The 17578-nt window shown below is 38.1% G+C and overlaps 2 protein-coding genes across 2 annotated transcripts; one reads left to right on the forward strand and one right to left on the reverse strand.

Moving 5' to 3' along the window:
• Window positions 1-2553: 2553 nt before the first annotated feature.
• LOC131315238 (probable transcription repressor OFP9) lies at window positions 2554-3250 on the reverse strand. The gene has a single exon (XM_058344379.1). It carries the CDS (start codon window positions 3110-3112, stop codon window positions 2642-2644), a length of 471 nt encoding a protein of 156 aa, XP_058200362.1. The 5' UTR covers window positions 3113-3250; the 3' UTR covers window positions 2554-2641.
• A 4676-nt stretch (window positions 3251-7926) lies between these two features.
• LOC131315234 (pyrophosphate--fructose 6-phosphate 1-phosphotransferase subunit beta) lies at window positions 7927-16509 on the forward strand. The gene is made up of 16 exons (XM_058344374.1): window positions 7927-8254; window positions 9563-9724; window positions 9831-9952; window positions 10636-10689; window positions 10834-10940; window positions 12077-12182; window positions 12839-12902; window positions 13347-13435; window positions 13601-13732; window positions 13859-14029; window positions 14122-14237; window positions 14416-14527; window positions 14643-14727; window positions 15408-15452; window positions 15674-15742; window positions 16235-16509. Exons 1-16 carry the CDS (start codon window positions 8062-8064, stop codon window positions 16309-16311), a joined length of 1704 nt encoding a protein of 567 aa, XP_058200357.1. The 5' UTR covers window positions 7927-8061; the 3' UTR covers window positions 16312-16509.
• The last annotated feature ends 1069 nt before the right edge of the window (window positions 16510-17578 follow it).

Below are 17578 nucleotides of genomic sequence, written 5' to 3' on the forward strand. Positions count from 1 at the left end.
ATATTATTGGGGTTTACTGTTGTGTACTATTGTAAAATGTATTAATCAATATAAGTGTAATGGTCTTTTCAAAAGGGGTGAAAGTCTTGTAAATAACATAGTGAAAGTCCATGGCAGGTAAAGTAGGATTGACTAATCAATTAATATTGAACAGGCCCAAGCCAAGTCTGGTCTTTTGCCCGATGAATGTGCACCCATAGATCCGAATATTAGTTACAATTTGATGCACGTGAATCCTACAAAACTGTTACGAGGTCGCCATGCAACAAAAGGTTTCCATAGCACCCAAATACATCTTTTCTTTTCCTTTTTTTGATAACTCAGGGAGCTTTTTTTGACACACACTCAGGGAGCTTAATGAAAAGCCATCCAGACACAACGACCAGTCAGACCGACATGGGAATCACTGAAATCCATGAACCTGCCTTGGCGCCGCTGAGGAAACGGTTCACAATATTGCTCTAGTTGTTTCGTGCGCCTGCTTTTGGCACAATCAAAGATGTTTAAGTTTCTTCATGGTGAATTCAGCAAAAAATTTCAGGGTGAAGGACAAGAAGCAGCTTGAGACGCTCTTTTGAAAAGGGATGATAAGAACCTGTATGCTTCGTGCATCCATCCGCAGTGAGGATTGTGATAAGCATCCATTGAGCTGAAGACTGTACAGGAATCAGTAGATACCTGATCTTTTAATGTGTTTGCATTCTCAATTTTGCCTTGTTTGCAACTTCTTCTTTTTTCTTATAAATAGATGTCCGGACCAGCTTGCGTGCACTTTGACTAATTTTGGAGCCCTGAAGTTAACGACTCAGGAAAACCCTTTGGTGGCCCTAATGTTTGGAATGGTTGACTTCCGTAGAATTCGAACATGCTATCTCACAAAAAACAAACACTTATTGTTTTATCTTATGCCCACCCGACCAAACCCCTCTGTGTTGTCTTGTTTGCAGCTTGATGATCCTATGTTTGTTGAATAGTGTGCATCATACATCGCATTTTTGTTTTCCAAAGTGTTACGCATCTTATGAATACCATAGTACACTTATTCCACTTGTAAGATTAAGAAAACTTTTGAGCTTGGAGTTCTTACTTTTCTTTTTTGGTTCTCTTACTATGTACTAATTAAACTAGACAATTCGGGCTTGTTTGATAACCTAAATTCAGCACTTAAAACTGAATCAATTAAGTAATAAGTGATTCAGTAGATTTGATAACGATATTATACATTGCTTAACAAATTAAGTGCTACTTAAAATGTAGGCTAAAATGTTGAAAAAAAAAGTAGTTTTGAGTTACTTAATTCTAACTGAATTCTTGTATACTTGCATTTAATTATCATACCACCACCACTCCTACAACCACTCCACCACCACCCCTACAACCACTCCACCACCACCACCACCACCACCACTTCGCCACCATCACTACCACTCCACCACCACCACCACCACCATCACTCTCGCCACCACTCTACCACCACCACCACTCCTCCTCCACCACCACCACCACTCCTCCTCCACCACCATTACCACACTACCAAACCGTCGCCACCGCCACCACCACAATGTCACCATTGCACAACTATTACTCCACCGACGCCACTCACTGTCACCATTACACCATCACTTCACCACCACCACCACTCACTGCCACCGTTACATCACCATCACTCCACCACCACCATTACACCACTATGGCCAGCACTCTAACACCACAACCACCACCACCACCACCGCCACCACTCCATCACCACCACTGCCGCCACCACCACAATCACCATTATTATAAGTACATTGTGACCATTAGTAAATTAAGAGAGAATCGGAACTAAATTAATTTATCTTTTTTTAATTCAGAACTTAATATGTTTACCAAACAGCTTTTCAGCTTAAAAAATTTAGCATTCAGCTTTCAATACTTAATTTTTCAATATTCAGTTTCAGTTTTATCAAACAGGCCCTTAGTCTTGGACTGGTAGAAATTCCGTCGGCTACAGCAGGCAAGAGAATAGTCTTGCCCTCAGCATGGGGAACTTTCGTGAATCTGTGATGTATCAAATGACCTCAAATAGATGGAAATGTCTTTCTCACAGGCAAGGTCTATGAGCTGAGTTTGAAACTAAAAGCTGAACTGGTCTCAGGTTTTAAACCTCTCAAAATCAACTCCTTTGGAGCCGGTTCATCCGAAGCATTTGCTCCAGCTTTAAGTGGGGCTCGCACTAGTGGACGTTGAGTTTATGGTCCCTAGGAATTAGAAAAAAAATGAAAATAAAGCTGAACTGCTGAACTCATTCCTTTAGAATTAGAAACCTTTCTCTCCTACCTTCTCTGTTGGATGATCAGTGAAGTTGTCAACCTTCAGTCCAAAGTTAGGGAGTTTTGTTGTTGTAGCACTGTGGTTCAATGTAGGCATGACATTTAAATGGGAGGAATGTAACGGTTGGTTCCCTTCTTATGCATTATAGATTTATCAAACCAAAGGATGCATGGCAGTGAAGTTCTCAAGTGAAAATGGATTTAAAAAAAAAAAGATTTCCACAGGAAAACCTATGACCTCTGGAACACTAACTTTAGCCTTGCACTTAGAATAAATGTTTTTTCCCATGTTCACTGAACAGGACTAATCAGCTAGTAGAAAAAGAATGTCATTTACAATATGAAAACAGATCAGTACAGACCTCATGGAATACCTCGAGTATGGTCCCTCGATATTCCTCTGAATTCATGGAAACGTAACAATTCAAGAGGCGGCGTAAATCCTTTGGCTCGTAAATCTTGTTTGCCGTTATCATCTCCACGATGGACTCCCTGAAATCCTCTCTCGGATCGTAAGAGGACTTCTCCATGGCCAGCATCACGATGAACTTGGTACCACTGTTCTCCCCTCTCGCTCGCCTCCTCTCCTCTTGTCTCGCCTCGTGCCTCTCTCTGATCATCTGGTCCAGTCTCTCCTGAACCATGGCATGCGCTAGGCTCGAGATCGTAGCGAACCTTTCGGAGCTGGAGCTCTCGGATTCCTCGGAGGAAGAAGAAACGCTTAGTCTGCAACTGCAACACAAGGCCCTGCACCCTTTGATTTGAAGCCTTTGCTTCTTCAGTACCCTGGAGCCTTGCATTGCTTAAGGGAGATGTGTAGAAAAAAAAAAATCATATATGCAGAGTATGGAAAGTGGGTAGTGATAATCATGATTGTGTCGGAAGGTTTTAAGTATTTGATGAGGCAGGAGTGGGGTTGGAGGAGGGAGATTGGAAGATTAATGGGGAACAAGTGTGCTTTTGTTTATTAATCTAGTGATTATGATGATGAGAAGGGAAGAACATCTTTCATACCCTTTAGTGGTGGGATTAGTTGGCATATGCTTGAGAGAATGGCTAATATGGAAGGAATGGGGGACCACTAAGCCTTTCCATAATTTAAGTGTTCGAACCAGCTTATACACATCTCGTTTAAGTTATAAAAAAATAATTTACTAGCTCAAGAATGAAGACGTAAAAGAAAGCTTTGAGATGTTGATGCTGAATTCAATTTTATACGGAATTAGGCTTCATTTATTCTGCTTAAGTATTTATATTCTGTTTTTACGAGACAGATTATTCTCTTATAATAATAGATAACTTATAATTTAAAAAATAAGTACCGTACTTCTTTGTGTTGATGGAATACACGCTTAGTCCTTCAAGATTCCAGTCTAACCCACATGGCCTTAGGATTATTTGATAATTTCAATTCCCAAGACTTCTGACAACCAGCTTCTTGTAAGTCCTTAAAAATCTCCCATAGGATAATTTTCTGACACCATAGGCGTGTATTTATGCTAATTTTCTCGAGAAAAGGAAGTTAAAAGGCTCAAATAGAGGGAACCCACTCACATCATTCATGTTAAGAGTCTATGAGTAGGAGGCAAGCTATATGAGTGAGTATGTAAAGACTGAGGTAATAAGGTTCTTTAAAGACAGAAATCTAGGTGCAAAATGATTATAATCACTTTGATCCATGGATGGGTTGTTGGTCTCTAGGATAATACAACCTGTCTCGATTTATTTGTCTAATTTCGACATACGTGTTCTTCAAAAAATTATGTGTATCTTGTCATTATAATATTTTATATAATTTTAAAAACTTCTTGTAATATAATAAATTGAAATCTATTAAATAAGATCCATATTGCATATTTAAAACATTATAAATTGCAAATTTTAGACAACTTTTTAGATGTCCTAAATAGCGAAAAATGAACAAACAAATTGAGACGGAATAAGTAATTAGAAAATTTCTTTCTTATTCCCCGGGACATAGTCACACATCTCATCCGTGAGTATTTCTATAGGTTTCTTGACCATTGAAACATAACGACCCTGTTCGTTTGGATTTTGAGAAAGATTTTTAAGAATAATGAATGAACAGAGATAGATAGAGAAAATTTATTGACCCTCAAATGAACAAGGCCAACGTCTCTGGTAAATAGATGCAGTCACTTCAGTTTTGCGAGAACTTCTCTTGTAAGTCTTTCCTGATAAAATTATCGATGATTACAATTTGGATTTGGAGAACACTTGTGCAGATTAAAGTTGAGGCTTCTACCTCATCAGAGTATCATGTGTTGTAGGAACACTTGCTCTCCTCAATTCCTTTTAGTCGAGTTTTTGAGGTTTTGGGCAACAATAATGCAAATGTGTTGTCGCGCGACTTGTCTCTTTCTTGTTTTTTTTTAATCATTTGAGTACAAATTTGAGAATATCGATCGCGTCCTTCTGGGGTTGAGTTTCCCTCTTTCTTTCTTCCTTGCAAGGGGTGCCTCTATTTTAAAGCTTTAAACATATAGATACTGGAAATCAAGCCTCCATCACCTTTGCTTCTTGTCTTTTCATTTTTTTATTTGTTCTTCAGCTAAACCGCTTCTCTTCTTTGTGCTCGTAACTTTTCCTTTCCCTATTTAATGAAAAAAATATATTGTTGACAGTATAAAATAAACGTTTTATGTGGTTAAAATAAAGGTTTTAATGAAATTTCTTCTTTGTTTTTCTAGGTAGAATCAAATGCAGTCTTTTGCAGTAGTACCTATACTGGAGATTTATGGTTGGTTAGCTTATTCTTGTGACAACCTTTTTTTATGGTTCACAGAGATGCCGATCTTGGAGACTATATATCAAGGGCAAGATTTGACAGCTTGGGAGAATCCCCTGCTTTATGAATTATTTCTTCTTCTTCTTCTTGAAGATGACGCATTCTTCCTTTAAATATACAACAAGTGCATCTAAAGAAAAGGGAAAAAAACCTGACTACTGATGAACGAGGTGTTTGGCTTGCGGAGTCATATTCATCATTAGTGTACTTCAGAATGGATATATAACTGGCCTGGCCTTACCTTTTTATGCTCAATAGTTAATATGTAAAGGAAACATGATTCTCATTCTTTTGATGTGTACTATTGTGTTATTTTTCTTGGCACCAAGTTGTTCACCAAATGTGGCTGAAATGATCACTAGTATTAATGAACTTTGCATCCTTTGGATAAAGACATTGATGTAGAGGGCTACAAAAAAGGCATAGGTTCTTCTCCACCTTTTTCAATTCTCCCAAGAGAGTGCAAGAAAGTGATGGAATTCAACTAACTTACCAGCTAAATTACATGGCAAAGAAGTTGGGTATGAGATAGGTTTTTATTAGATAGATAGTTAGCCATCAACTCATCTAAAAGTTTAAGCTACTTAGATAAGCGGTGAGATTCGAACACGTGATCTATTATCTGCTTTAATACCATAATATTAGACAGTTATTAATCACTCTCCCATCTAAAAGAGTTTAAGTTATTAGAGCGATGTATTAACTTTGTTATTTATATTGTCAACATTTTTTTGTGAATCGTTAATTTTTTTTTTTTGTGATCAGTAGCTAATAGGAGAATAGGCAACGAAAAAGTCCAGCACCCAGCAATGGGAATTCGAACACGAGCAGGGTCTCTAAAAAGGAAATACTTACTAGGCTAAAACTCAATAATTTTTTTCTTTTGGTATGTAGCTAAGCCAATATTTTCAGTGCTAAGGTGGTGTTTCCACTAAACTTTATGGACAAGATGATATTGATTTTACTTAATAAAAAAAAAGGATGATATAGTTTGATTTTAGTTTATAGGAAACAAATTTGCTAAAGACAAGAAATTGAGGCTTAAACATCCATTCAGGTGCACATTGGCTCGCCTTTAATCCAAGAGTTGTAAGGCACCATGGTATATAGCTTCGATCCCTGGTTGTAATCAAGTCCCGTTAACCAAATAGTGGGTTATTTAACCTCAATTGTTTTAAAACACGTCGTTCAAACTTCATATGAAAAACTTATCTCGTTACAAAATTCAATTTTTTGGTTTATCACTCTTTGAAAACCATAAACTGTCATAATTATTTCTATAATATAGTAATAATTTCCAAAGTGGCTAACTAAACTTTCCATGATAATGCCCAAATTCCTGTCCCTTAAGTTGAATGGGGGCCCATGAAGACACTAACCACCTCTCTTTCCTTTGTTTTTTTCCATTGGATTTTGGGCCTCCAGTCCAAATCTATGGGCTGTGGACCTGTGGTTAAACCTAGGGCCCACTAATGGATAAGTACCAAGCAACCCACCCCCACTCTACCAACTGATCAAATCAAATATAATAATAAAGGTATAAAAGATCATATATCCGGAACATACTTTCCTCAACTTTCCATTCACCATGTCACACCCCCACCAACCAAATGAAGGTGACTAGTTAGGTAAGTACTCCTACGAAGTAGGAAATCGTACTCTCAATATACTGAATCAGCTTTGTTTAAAATTTGGAAGGGTGAAATCACTGAGAACGAAAGCATAGTATAAGAATTGAAAACTGAAGCGTAAGTACGTTTTGAAGGATTACACATGACTAAGACCCATGTGTCAATTATACACAGCTAATGGAATTCCAAGAATATCCTTGTATGTCATTATACACAGCTAATGGAATTCCAAGAATATCCTTGTATGTCATGGCCAGATACTCGCTTATGGGCGGTGACCCCGAGGCTGTGGAGGATTTTGACCTAAGGCAGTGTTTGGGCTGCCTAAAGCAGGTGGTTTTTTTCTCTCCCCCTAAAAAGAAGAAGATAGAACAAATCCACTTCTTTCCATTGGCATTGTACAGCTAAAAGTAAGGAAAACAATTTAGAGTTTTAAGTCCGAAGAATTTTTTTAATCCATCTCTTCCGTTAGAAACAAAATATAAAATAAATTGAATTCATTTTTTAATTTATTTAAGCCCCTATTTTCTAAAAAGTTTAGTTCTTTTCATTTGTGTGAATAGAATTGAATTCTTTTTTAACCAACGACAGGAACAATTATTTGTGAAAAAGTTCAAATCGATCGAATATTACTAGACTATCAGTTAACGACATTTGTCTGAAATAAATTAAAAAACTTGCTTTTAAAGTTACTTTTGGTAATACAAAATCGATTTGATCACGTAGCTATCTGATGAATTGAACAATTTTTTTTCTATATTTTTAATAAAAACAAAAAATTTCAATCATTTGTGATTTTAAAGTGAGACAGCATTAACCTAAGAGGGCGCTGCACAAATCAATTCTCTCTAAAGACTGATTATTTAAAAAGGATAGTGATTTTCATCATGTTTATTTAAAGTCAAAATTTTTCCGTGAGTATTCATAAACATTTAATTTCATTTTTCTTTTAGTAATTTTTTTCTACCCACATGAAAGTACTGTTGTAATAAGGCTAATTTTGTAAGCATTTATTTTCGGTTTACGAGATTGATTATTCTCTTATAATCCAACACCTTTAATTCAAAAAAAATACATTTTAGTTAGTAAAACACATCCTAAGAATTTTTTTTTATCTGCCAGTAATAAGATTACATAAATCAGAACATAAAAAAAGGAAAAAGAGTTTCACACATCCCAAACACAACCTAACAATCAACTCTTTTTTTAAGTGTCGTGTCTAGAGTGAGAGTGAGACAGAGACAAGAAACCAAAAACGTGGGCTTCAAAAAACAATCCTCCGAAAGATCTGAGATTTCTGCTTCGAGCAATGGCGTCTGCGATGGTAGCCAACGGCGACCTCTCGGCCGTTAAATTCTCCGCGCTGGCAACCGGCCGCGTCGCCGCCGTGTACAGCGAGGTCCAGAACAGCCGTCTCGACCACGCTCTTCCTCTCCCTTCCGTCCTCAAAAGCTCCTTCAAGGTCGTTGAGGGCCCCCCCAGCTCCGCCGCCGGCCATCCAGGTCATCACCGCCTCTATATATACTCGTCCACATTTACTCGTATCTAATGCCTGTGTATATATGTTCCCTGTTTGTGTCATGTGGAAGTGGACAGATCGAATGAACGATTGTTAAAAGCATTGTCCGATCTCCGAAACCTTAATGATTTATCCGTTGGCGCGTATGCGGAATAGCGAATAGAAAGAACTATTTTTGGTTTATAAAGTTTGGATCTTTTTATAGTTGCAGGCAGGCAGGGGCGGATGCAGGATTTGTGCCTAGCAGGGGCCCAAATCATGTGTATTTTTTGTATTGGTAATGAAAAATATATCTTGTAAGTGTATATTGCTAGTTGCGGGGTCCGAAGAAGAGACAATATTATGCGTATGTGCGCAGCCACCGTTTAATTTTATACATTCAACCTAAAATGTGATTGATAACTTGAAATTTTGGGGATTTTTACCCCACACATAGAAATTTTAAGGAAAAAGTTTCACTCAAAGGACTTGCAGGCTGCAGGGGCTAATCCCATAGAATTTTTCCTTTTTAACCTAAAAATTAGTATGATACGCGAGATAATTTGGAGTTGTGCAGGGCCGGGGTCCCCCCTTGCACCCCCTTGGGACCACCCCTGGTTGTAGCATCGTGCAACTACTTTGTTTAATTTAATTGAGCTTCAAGATAAGATAAGGAATGAGGATTAGGATACGTTTGGAGATATATCAGTTTCGATTCATGTATATTTATTCGTATCTACCGTTATGTATATACGCTGTTTGTGTCATGTATAAGTAGATAGATCGAATGACTGATTTGTACAAGTGCATTGTCTGATCTCTGAAACACTAATGACATTTCCGCTGGCAGAATAGTAAAAAAAATTTTTTTGACCACTAGGCGGAGTAGTAAATTGAAAGAACTATTTTTGGGGTTTAAAAATTTGGGCCTTTCGTAATTGTAGCCTTGTACAAGTACAATTACAACTACTTTGTTTAATTTAATTGAGCTTGAGGATAAGAAAGAAATGAGGTTTAGGATCCTTGTGGAGGTATATGGATTTCAGAGGAAGTAATTTGACACTATTATTAGATGGGAAATATTGGGAATTGCCAAAATTTGGAGATTTTGACATTGAGTTTGGGAGCTTTATTGTGAGGGATTTGAAACAATTATTTTCACTTCAAATCCATCTTCCACTCTAGTTTAACAAGTCAATTGTTACTTATCCTCCTGTATTTTCTTGTTGAGATTGAACATTAGATCCCTTCAATTGGAACGCACATATATTTTAATGGAGTCTTGTGGTTTTGATTTATGGTTGTGTTTCAGAGGAGATTGCGAAGCTATTCCCCTGCGTTTTTGGGCAACCGTCGACAATGTTGGTGCCAAGCCAACTGGGTGAGTTTCCGTCAGGTCAGAGCTTGAAAATCGGAGTGGTTTTGTCTGGAGGCCAAGCTCCCGGAGGGCACAATGTGATTTCAGGAATCTTCGGTTAGTGCTTTGAGTTTGCAAATAGCTGTTAGTAGTTCGAATTATTGTCAGAATCAATGAAATCAACTTGTTTTTGGCTCTGTGTGTGTGTGTTTGTGTCTGGTAGATTACTTGCAGAATTCTTGCAAAGGAAGCACACTGTACGGGTTCAAGGGTGGACCAGCTGGGATCATGAAGTGCAAATATGTGGTGCTGACCCCAGAGTACATTTACCCATACAGAAATCAGGTCAACAGTTATTTACTAAGTTGAGAACTTTTTTAGTCGTAATTTTGAATTTTCTATCTTGATTAATTATTCACTTAGCATAATGTATCCTATTTGTGTGTTCAAGTATAGTGTTAGGCTCAATACCCAGAGACCTTTACGAAGGCTATAGGCATGCAATTTACATGGGAAGGTTTTATGTATCAGCTAAGTCAGTTGCAATAATTACAAAGGGTAAAAAAAATCTTTGCATTCCGTGTAAACTTAGACGTGGCTCACATCTATGCAGTGCAAAGATTTGGAGACAGAACTAGTTCGAGATTTGCACTTTAATTTGTTCAAAACTTCAAATCTTAATAACCTCCAATTCTGAATCCAAGGCAGGATTCCAATGCTGTCAAATACCACATCATACACAAGTCAAATACATCTTGGATAATTTGAAGCCAAATATAGGATATATGGTTTGCTTCTAATATTGGGGGAATGTCTTGGCACTCCTACCATTCTAGGTTGTTCTCTCTTTCATCTTAGCAAGGTTAAGCAAGTTTACATTTCTTTTGAGCAAAAATATTTGAGCTACAGCACAATGTTCAATTATTGATGAGTAAGTTTACAAGCAGTGAGGCTGTGAGCTCCTCCTCCAAACCAATGAGACCGTTGATGTCTGATTTTGTTTTGTCATTTTGTTTCCTTTTATATAGGGTGGGTTTGATATGATCTGTAGTGGCAGAGACAAGATTGAAACTCCAGAACAGGTAATACGCACTAGTAAAAATCTCGAGAAATCGCACATACCCATAGTTACAGCTTTCATTGAAACTGATGTATAATCTTAGATTACGTTCTGTATGTGATTTTCAAAGCTTAGACTGATTCACTTTGCGTGGACATGATTCCAGTTTAAGCAAGCTGAAGAAACAGCATTGAAGCTTGATTTGGATGGGCTTGTTGTTATTGGTGGAGATGACTCAAACACAAATGCTTGCCTTCTCGCAGAAAACTTTAGGTGACCTCCTATCCACTTGTGTGTAGGAAATGTAATCAGCTTCCTTTTTTTTGCTTTCGGTGACCAAACGTCTATTGTGTCATTGGAGGCTCATATATTTTGTAGTTTTCTCTGGAGTTCTGCTGATTTGTAATACTCTGGAAAGTACCGACACTTCCATGAATGTGGTGTTTGTGTTTGTGACACATGTCAGACACTTTTCAAAGCTTGTCCCCATGTTATTCGTTTAATTTGTTAGAGCTGGGCGCACTTCAGGCACTTGGGAGACATACATGTATGAGATGTGTTTCAGCCCTGTCGTGCCCGATTTTTTTTTATTTAAAAATGCCATGGCTTCATGTAGGTGTCATATAGTGTTGGGTTGTCGATCAAGATTGAGTAACCTCTCTTGAGCCTCTGGTTCATCGTCCGGGTGATCCTAGCCTTATGGTCCTAGCCTGCACAAGAGCACGACTAAGAGCCACACCGGTCCTCAACCGGAATGACCCTTCAAAGGTCTAGTGAGAAAAGTGCAGGAAGAGGATGAAGTACTAGGGTTTAGAGTTGAGAAGATCAGAAGAATGTGTACCTTTCTAGGGCTGTATCCTTTCCTTTTTGTAGAGTGGCTTGACTTGCTCTCAATGTACATGCACGTGCCAGGCACGCTTCGGTAACTGCCTCGACTGACGTCACTCCTGATGTAGCGGATAAGGCGGTTATCACCCATGTGCACATGTGCTTGACTTGTGCGACAACCACTTCGGATGACGTCTCATCCGGCGTATTCTGGATAAGGCAGTTAATCACATGTGGATGAACTGGTATGGATTGCCGAACCTCATGGCCGGGCTGCATTAGCCGAACCTCGAGAGGTATATCAATCCCCAACATGGATTGACTCATAGTTTTTGCGTACCTGAGCGTGGGAAGGCCGAACCAGGTTGGGCCGTACCTAGAAGTCCAGTAACCCACCTGACCTGGCCAGGCAGAATTGAGGGACCTGCCCCGGCCTTCCGCCGAGCGTAGTGACCATGACCGAACCTTCATATTCGACCCACTACATACAGTAATAGTATCCATGTCCCGTCTCCTTACCAATGCTTCTTGGTTTTATTTAAGTATATTTTGATGTTTTCTTATTTTATTGTGCTACTCAGGAGTAAAAATTTGAAGACTCGGGTAATTGGATGTCCAAAGACAATTGATGGTGACTTAAAATGTAAAGAGGTTCCTACTAGTTTTGGATTTGATACTGCATGCAAGGTGAATCCAACAATGCCATACAGCAATCATGTTTCTAGTTTAATATGCATTACTCTTATCTGTAGTTGCCTCAATCTGATCCATTTCAAGGTTGTCATAACTTGTTCATGCACTTGATTTTTGGGTTTGTTTTAGTTTCTTGTACATCATGACATGATTATGTTCTCCGATTTGCTATGGTATTTAAGTTCTATCGCCAACGTGGTGTCATGAACCCTGTCAAACGAACAACAAATTGCTATCCTGTGGATTTCATTTGAATGTCTTCTAGGTTCATCTTTTATTAGCAAATCATTTTTAATCTTCGCCCTGAATACTGGCATTTATATTATAATATCCTTCACTGCTTTTAGTTTCTGTTGTTGGATTGCTTCTTTGAGAATGGGTGCTTTAGTTTGGTAATTCAAAGGTTGATTATTTAGCACCTGTATAACTTCTCTTATTTAGCATAAGATGTCAAGCTTATGTGCATTTATATTTTCCTTTTTTGCTTTTCCATATTTGGTGTGGTCATGCTTGGGTGGTTTTTTTAATTTGTTCAACATTATGAGTAGATCTATATTTTTATCATCAATGTCATTGCGGGCAGAGCCTCAATGCAGCTATGGTTATCTGTAGCGAAATGATTAATCTTTTTCGTTCCTCTGATTTTGCAGATATATGCAGAAATGATAGGAAATGTTATGACAGATGCCCGCTCAACTGGAAAATATTATCATTGTAAGTAGATGGAACTGAGTTTGGTTTCAGGTGACCCTTTCCAATTTAAGATGCGTCGCAAATGCGCTTCACAAAAATATGGAGAGACCGACATACTTGTCCTAATGGAGTACTTCTTCCTTTTCAGTTTTTTTCTTTTCTTTTTCTCCTTTTGGCTTCTTGTATTGCTACTCCTACATCTTAAAATCCTCATGGAGTACTGTTTATTGCATGAAAGAACATGTTTGTTTTTATTGAGGCTTACTTATCTTCGGTAAATTCGCTGCTATTCTGTGCAATGGTATCTCCAGCTAAGTCTGTAATTAGGAATAATAGTTGTGACCAGTCGATTTCATCTTTTGAACCATAATAATTTTGATTTCAACTTTTTCTTTACTTTCATTACACCAACTTGTGCATACAAGCCCAAGCTTAATTGTTTTTAACTGTCGTATCCTTTTCCAGTTGTACGGCTGATGGGGCGTGCTGCTTCACACATCACATTGGAGTGCGCTTTACAAACTCATCCAAACATTACTCTTATTGGGGAAGAGGTACCTCCATGTATATTTGTTGGTGTCATATAATTTGAACGGGGTTTGTTTTAGGATATTTGAAATACCTACGATCGATGGTAATTTGCTGTTTAAAAAAAACCATTGATGGTAGTTTGTTGACCTAGATAACCTTCATTGAGTTTGGTTATTCTTATGCTGCAGGTTGCTGCAAAGAAGGAGACTTTGAAGAATGTGACAGACTATATTGCTGATGTGATATGTAAACGTGCAGAACTTGGGTACAACTATGGTGTGATACTTATACCTGAAGGCCTCATTGATTTTATTCCGGAGGTAAAATCCTAAATCATGAGATTTGTTAGTCTTTTGCTAATATGATTATGTGCTGCAATGTGTTCTTACATTTTATGGCATTTGTGACAAAAATATTACTTTTGTAATATTTCTGTGTAATTGCAGGTGCAGCAGCTTATTGCAGAACTTAATGAAATTTTGGCCCATGAAACAGTAGATGAAGGCGGTCTTTGGAAAAACAAACTTGAACAACAGTCTCTGAAACTTTTTGAACTTTTACCTCCAGCAATTCAGGAACAGTTGATGCTTGAGAGAGATCCGCATGGCAATGTCCAGGTGCTTATATGTGCGCCATTATTTGAGTCTAAGATTCTCTGGTTGCTATATTTCAGCCCGCTTAATTCTTTGTTATGACAATTATGTTCCAGGTTGCAAAAATAGAAACAGAAAAAATGCTTATTCAAATGGTTGAAACTGAGTTGGAGCATAGGAAGCAGAGAGGTGCATATAAATGCCAGTTCAAAGGGCAGTCCCACTTTTTCGGGTACTATCATCATCTCTACCGTATCTACTAAAGCCTTTGACCTTAATATATATTTGGATTTGGCTTGAGGGTTATGGTTGTACCCAATGTTGTACCTTATTTTTGCTGAGGAATCATGTGTGGGAAAAAGAATCTTATATTTGATACTTGTGTTTTCTATGATGTTTTCACCATACAGGTATGAGGGGAGGTGTGGTTTGCCGTCTAACTTTGACTCAACATATTGTTATGCATTGGGTTATGCTGCTGGAGTTCTCCTTCACTCTGGAAAAACTGGGTTGATATCATCGGTTAGTTCTTCCATTTTTTTTAGAATTCAATCTTTTCTTGTTATGTATTAAGCCTGATTGGCAATTCGACCATTATATAAATGTTTGTAAACCTACTTTTCAAATGTGGCTCCAGGTAGGGAATTTGGCTGCTCCGGTTGAAGAATGGACTGTTGGTGGAACAGCATTGACTTCGTTAATGGACGTGGAGAGGAGGCATGGTATAGTCACCACTAACCCTAATACAGGACAGTTGGGTCAAATACCTAGAGTTATGATTTGCAATTCTAAAGTGCAAAGTTTGAAACTTTAGTGGGTCTCAGGCATAATTTTCCAATGTTTTCGAGTCATATGTATAATATCAATTAAAATTACCAATAGAAGAATTTTTCCAAGTGATGTTCATTAATTCAAAATCGTAGTTCTTGCTGCCACTGAGGTGATGGGACCTAAAAGCCTGTCAAATGGATCTCTTCTTAGAGAGATGTGGGCATCTAATCTATCAGCCCTCCTTTTTCCCTTGTTCATGCACACACCTCGCTGCACAATGTGTTTCTTATGTTTCTTGCATTTGTGTTGTATTTCTTGCTACCTCTCCTTGGAGTGGAGGTCGTCTTGGTGAATGATACTGTCAGAAGACATTGTCCCTCATTTTCTCTTAGCATTTTGTCTTCATATAGATAGTGTGTTGATTGTTGGGTTAGACTTCTATCTTAACGTACAATATACTTTGTACTTCACCAATGCAAAGATGAATAGATTAACAGGGTCATGCTTGATAAATCTTAGAATTTTGTAGAAATTTAAATTTAATTGGAGTTTGTATGTTGCTTGAATACACTTCGATTCTGCTATTCTCTCTAGTATTCAACTTCTTTTCACAAATCTGTACTGTTGGCAGGTAAATTTAAGCCTGTGATAAAGAAGGCAATGGTAGAGCTTGACGGTAAGTGTTTATTTTATGCTCCGTTGCTGTTGTGTTTTCCCTGCTCTAGGTTTAGTTGTTTATTCCTCATTTTATCCCCCTTGTACCTAGTGGAATTACATTGTTTATATTGTTGTTTGATCCTGCTGAAAGGTGAAACCACATTGTTGCACAATCGCTAGCTTTAACTTCTTTGAGTCTTGCACCAACCAATAATTTGACATGCAATTCCAATGATTCAGGTGCGCCATTCAAGAAATTTGCATCCATGAGAGGAGAGTGGGCCATTAATAACCGCTACATCAGTCCTGGTATGCCTGTACTTTCATTTCCATTTGTCCTTTCGCTCTGTTGAGCCTACACGCTTGTTTAGTAGGATTCCATTTAATTCAGCGGGAAAATGAAGAGTGAAGAAACATTTTATCCTATGTCCTATTGACTCCTTTTAATAGCTTGGTCAAATGTGAGAAACTTGGTAATTTGGTATATGGTTTCAAAATCAGTTTTCCAGTTCAGAATGTTGTTCTTGAGAACAAAAACACATTATTTTCATCGTAAACCATTTTTTAAGGCTCTTTCATAAGGTAGAGCCGAGAGAGAATTTTCCTTGGAAGAGTTTTTCGAGAAGTTGATAACATCTGTTTGGTTGTTTCTCAATGTTTGGCTTTCATCCCCAAAACGATCTTGAAAACAAGTCTCCAGAACAATCAACCAACAAGCTTCTGTGTTTTGGGGTTAATGTAAACAGAAACCAAGAAACTACAGGAAGCAGGGGTTTAATTTTGATAATGTTTGTATTACAGGTCCCATTCAATTTGTTGGCCCAGTAGCAGATAGAGTTAATCACACCCTACTGTTGGAACTTGGAGCTCAGGCTTAGGTTGTTTTAGATGCAGCAACAACCCAGTTCTCGCTTCCTTGGAGATCTTTGATTCCCAATAATGCTGGTTTCATTTTTCGATTTTATTTTTGTTTACTTGCATTTTGGATGTTTCTAGTAGTTTGTGGACGTGCCCGTTTTTTCTGTTGCGGCTCACCCGTATCCTGCTCTGCCTTAATTGATAAAACAAATTTCATATTCTGCTTTGTCCTAATCTATATAGAAGGAAGGGACTAGAATAATACATGGCCTTCTAGGGAGTGGATTTAGTGATTTTCCAATTCAATGCATTCAGTTTGTTTATTTCAAGGAAATAAAAGTTTTTGTGACTGAAATGGTGATTCGAGGCCAAGTGACCTGTTATATTTGGGTCTGTGGTCTGTGAATTATCATACGGTTGGGAATATTTTTATTTAATTCAGTGTGAAAATTCTCTCTTGTTATTTAGAGAAAATTCTCTCTCATTGTAACATGCAATATGTGTCCGTCAGTATTTTTTATTTTTTTTGCCAACATCATATACATTCAATGGGGGGTTGAAGGGGGATTAGTGGGTTAACAATCAAAGAGGGTTTGGCGTCTCTCCGTAAACCCAAACTCCAAACCTCCCTTTGAGGGGTACTACTAGATGGGCTAAGAGCCACATCTAAATGTATCCGTCAATTAGACAATGAGTCTTGAGCCTTAAGCATGTCCTTTCCCAATTTGTCTGAGGTCAAATGGATAAGAATCGTGAAGGACGGAAATATAGTGGAAGAGAATGAAAGCACAGTCCACATTGTAATTCGAGTTCTTTGTACTTTGCTTTCGGAATGAATGGATAGATTTTTCCTGAAAGCTACTTGAATCACATGGGTTGTTCTGTAAAATGGGTCCTGGGCTGGAGAAATTTTTAGGTGCAAATAGGGTATGGCTGACGTGGTACTTGGCGCAGCACACCCGAGCTGTTCAAACATGCAATTTTTGTACTTTTTAATACACAGTCCTTATCCAATGAGGGATCCTGCACGGTTCTACCTTGCGGACCTCGCTTTCCCGATCAAATTTCGATGATCCGAACCGTTCAAAGTGATCAGAACGTGATTTTAAAGGTACCCCCTAGAAATTAGCAAAAAAAATGACCGGAAAGGGCTTGATCGGAGCAGTTTTCATTAAACTGCTCAAATCAAGCCCTTCCCGGTCATTTTTTTTGCCGATTTCTCACGGGTACCCTTAAAATCACGTTCTGCACACTTTGAGCGGCTCGGATCATCGAAATTTGCTTGGG

Source organism: Rhododendron vialii, chromosome 13a, assembly GCF_030253575.1.
Source record: "Rhododendron vialii isolate Sample 1 chromosome 13a, ASM3025357v1".
Taxonomy (NCBI): Eukaryota; Viridiplantae; Streptophyta; class Magnoliopsida; order Ericales; family Ericaceae; genus Rhododendron; species Rhododendron vialii.

Coding starts and splice junctions, on each gene's coding strand:
- LOC131315234 (XM_058344374.1), top strand. CDS start 8,062: ATGGCGTCTGCGATGGTAGCCAACGGCGACCTCTCGGCCGTTAAATTC. Junction 9,725..9,830: donor TGTGATTTCAGGAATCTTCG/GTTAGTGCTTTG, acceptor TGTGTCTGGTAG/ATTACTTGCAGAATTCTTGC. Junction 10,690..10,833: donor AGATTGAAACTCCAGAACAG/GTAATACGCACT, acceptor ACATGATTCCAG/TTTAAGCAAGCTGAAGAAAC.
- LOC131315238 (XM_058344379.1), bottom strand. CDS start 3,112: ATGCAAGGCTCCAGGGTACTGAAGAAGCAAAGGCTTCAAATCAAAGGG.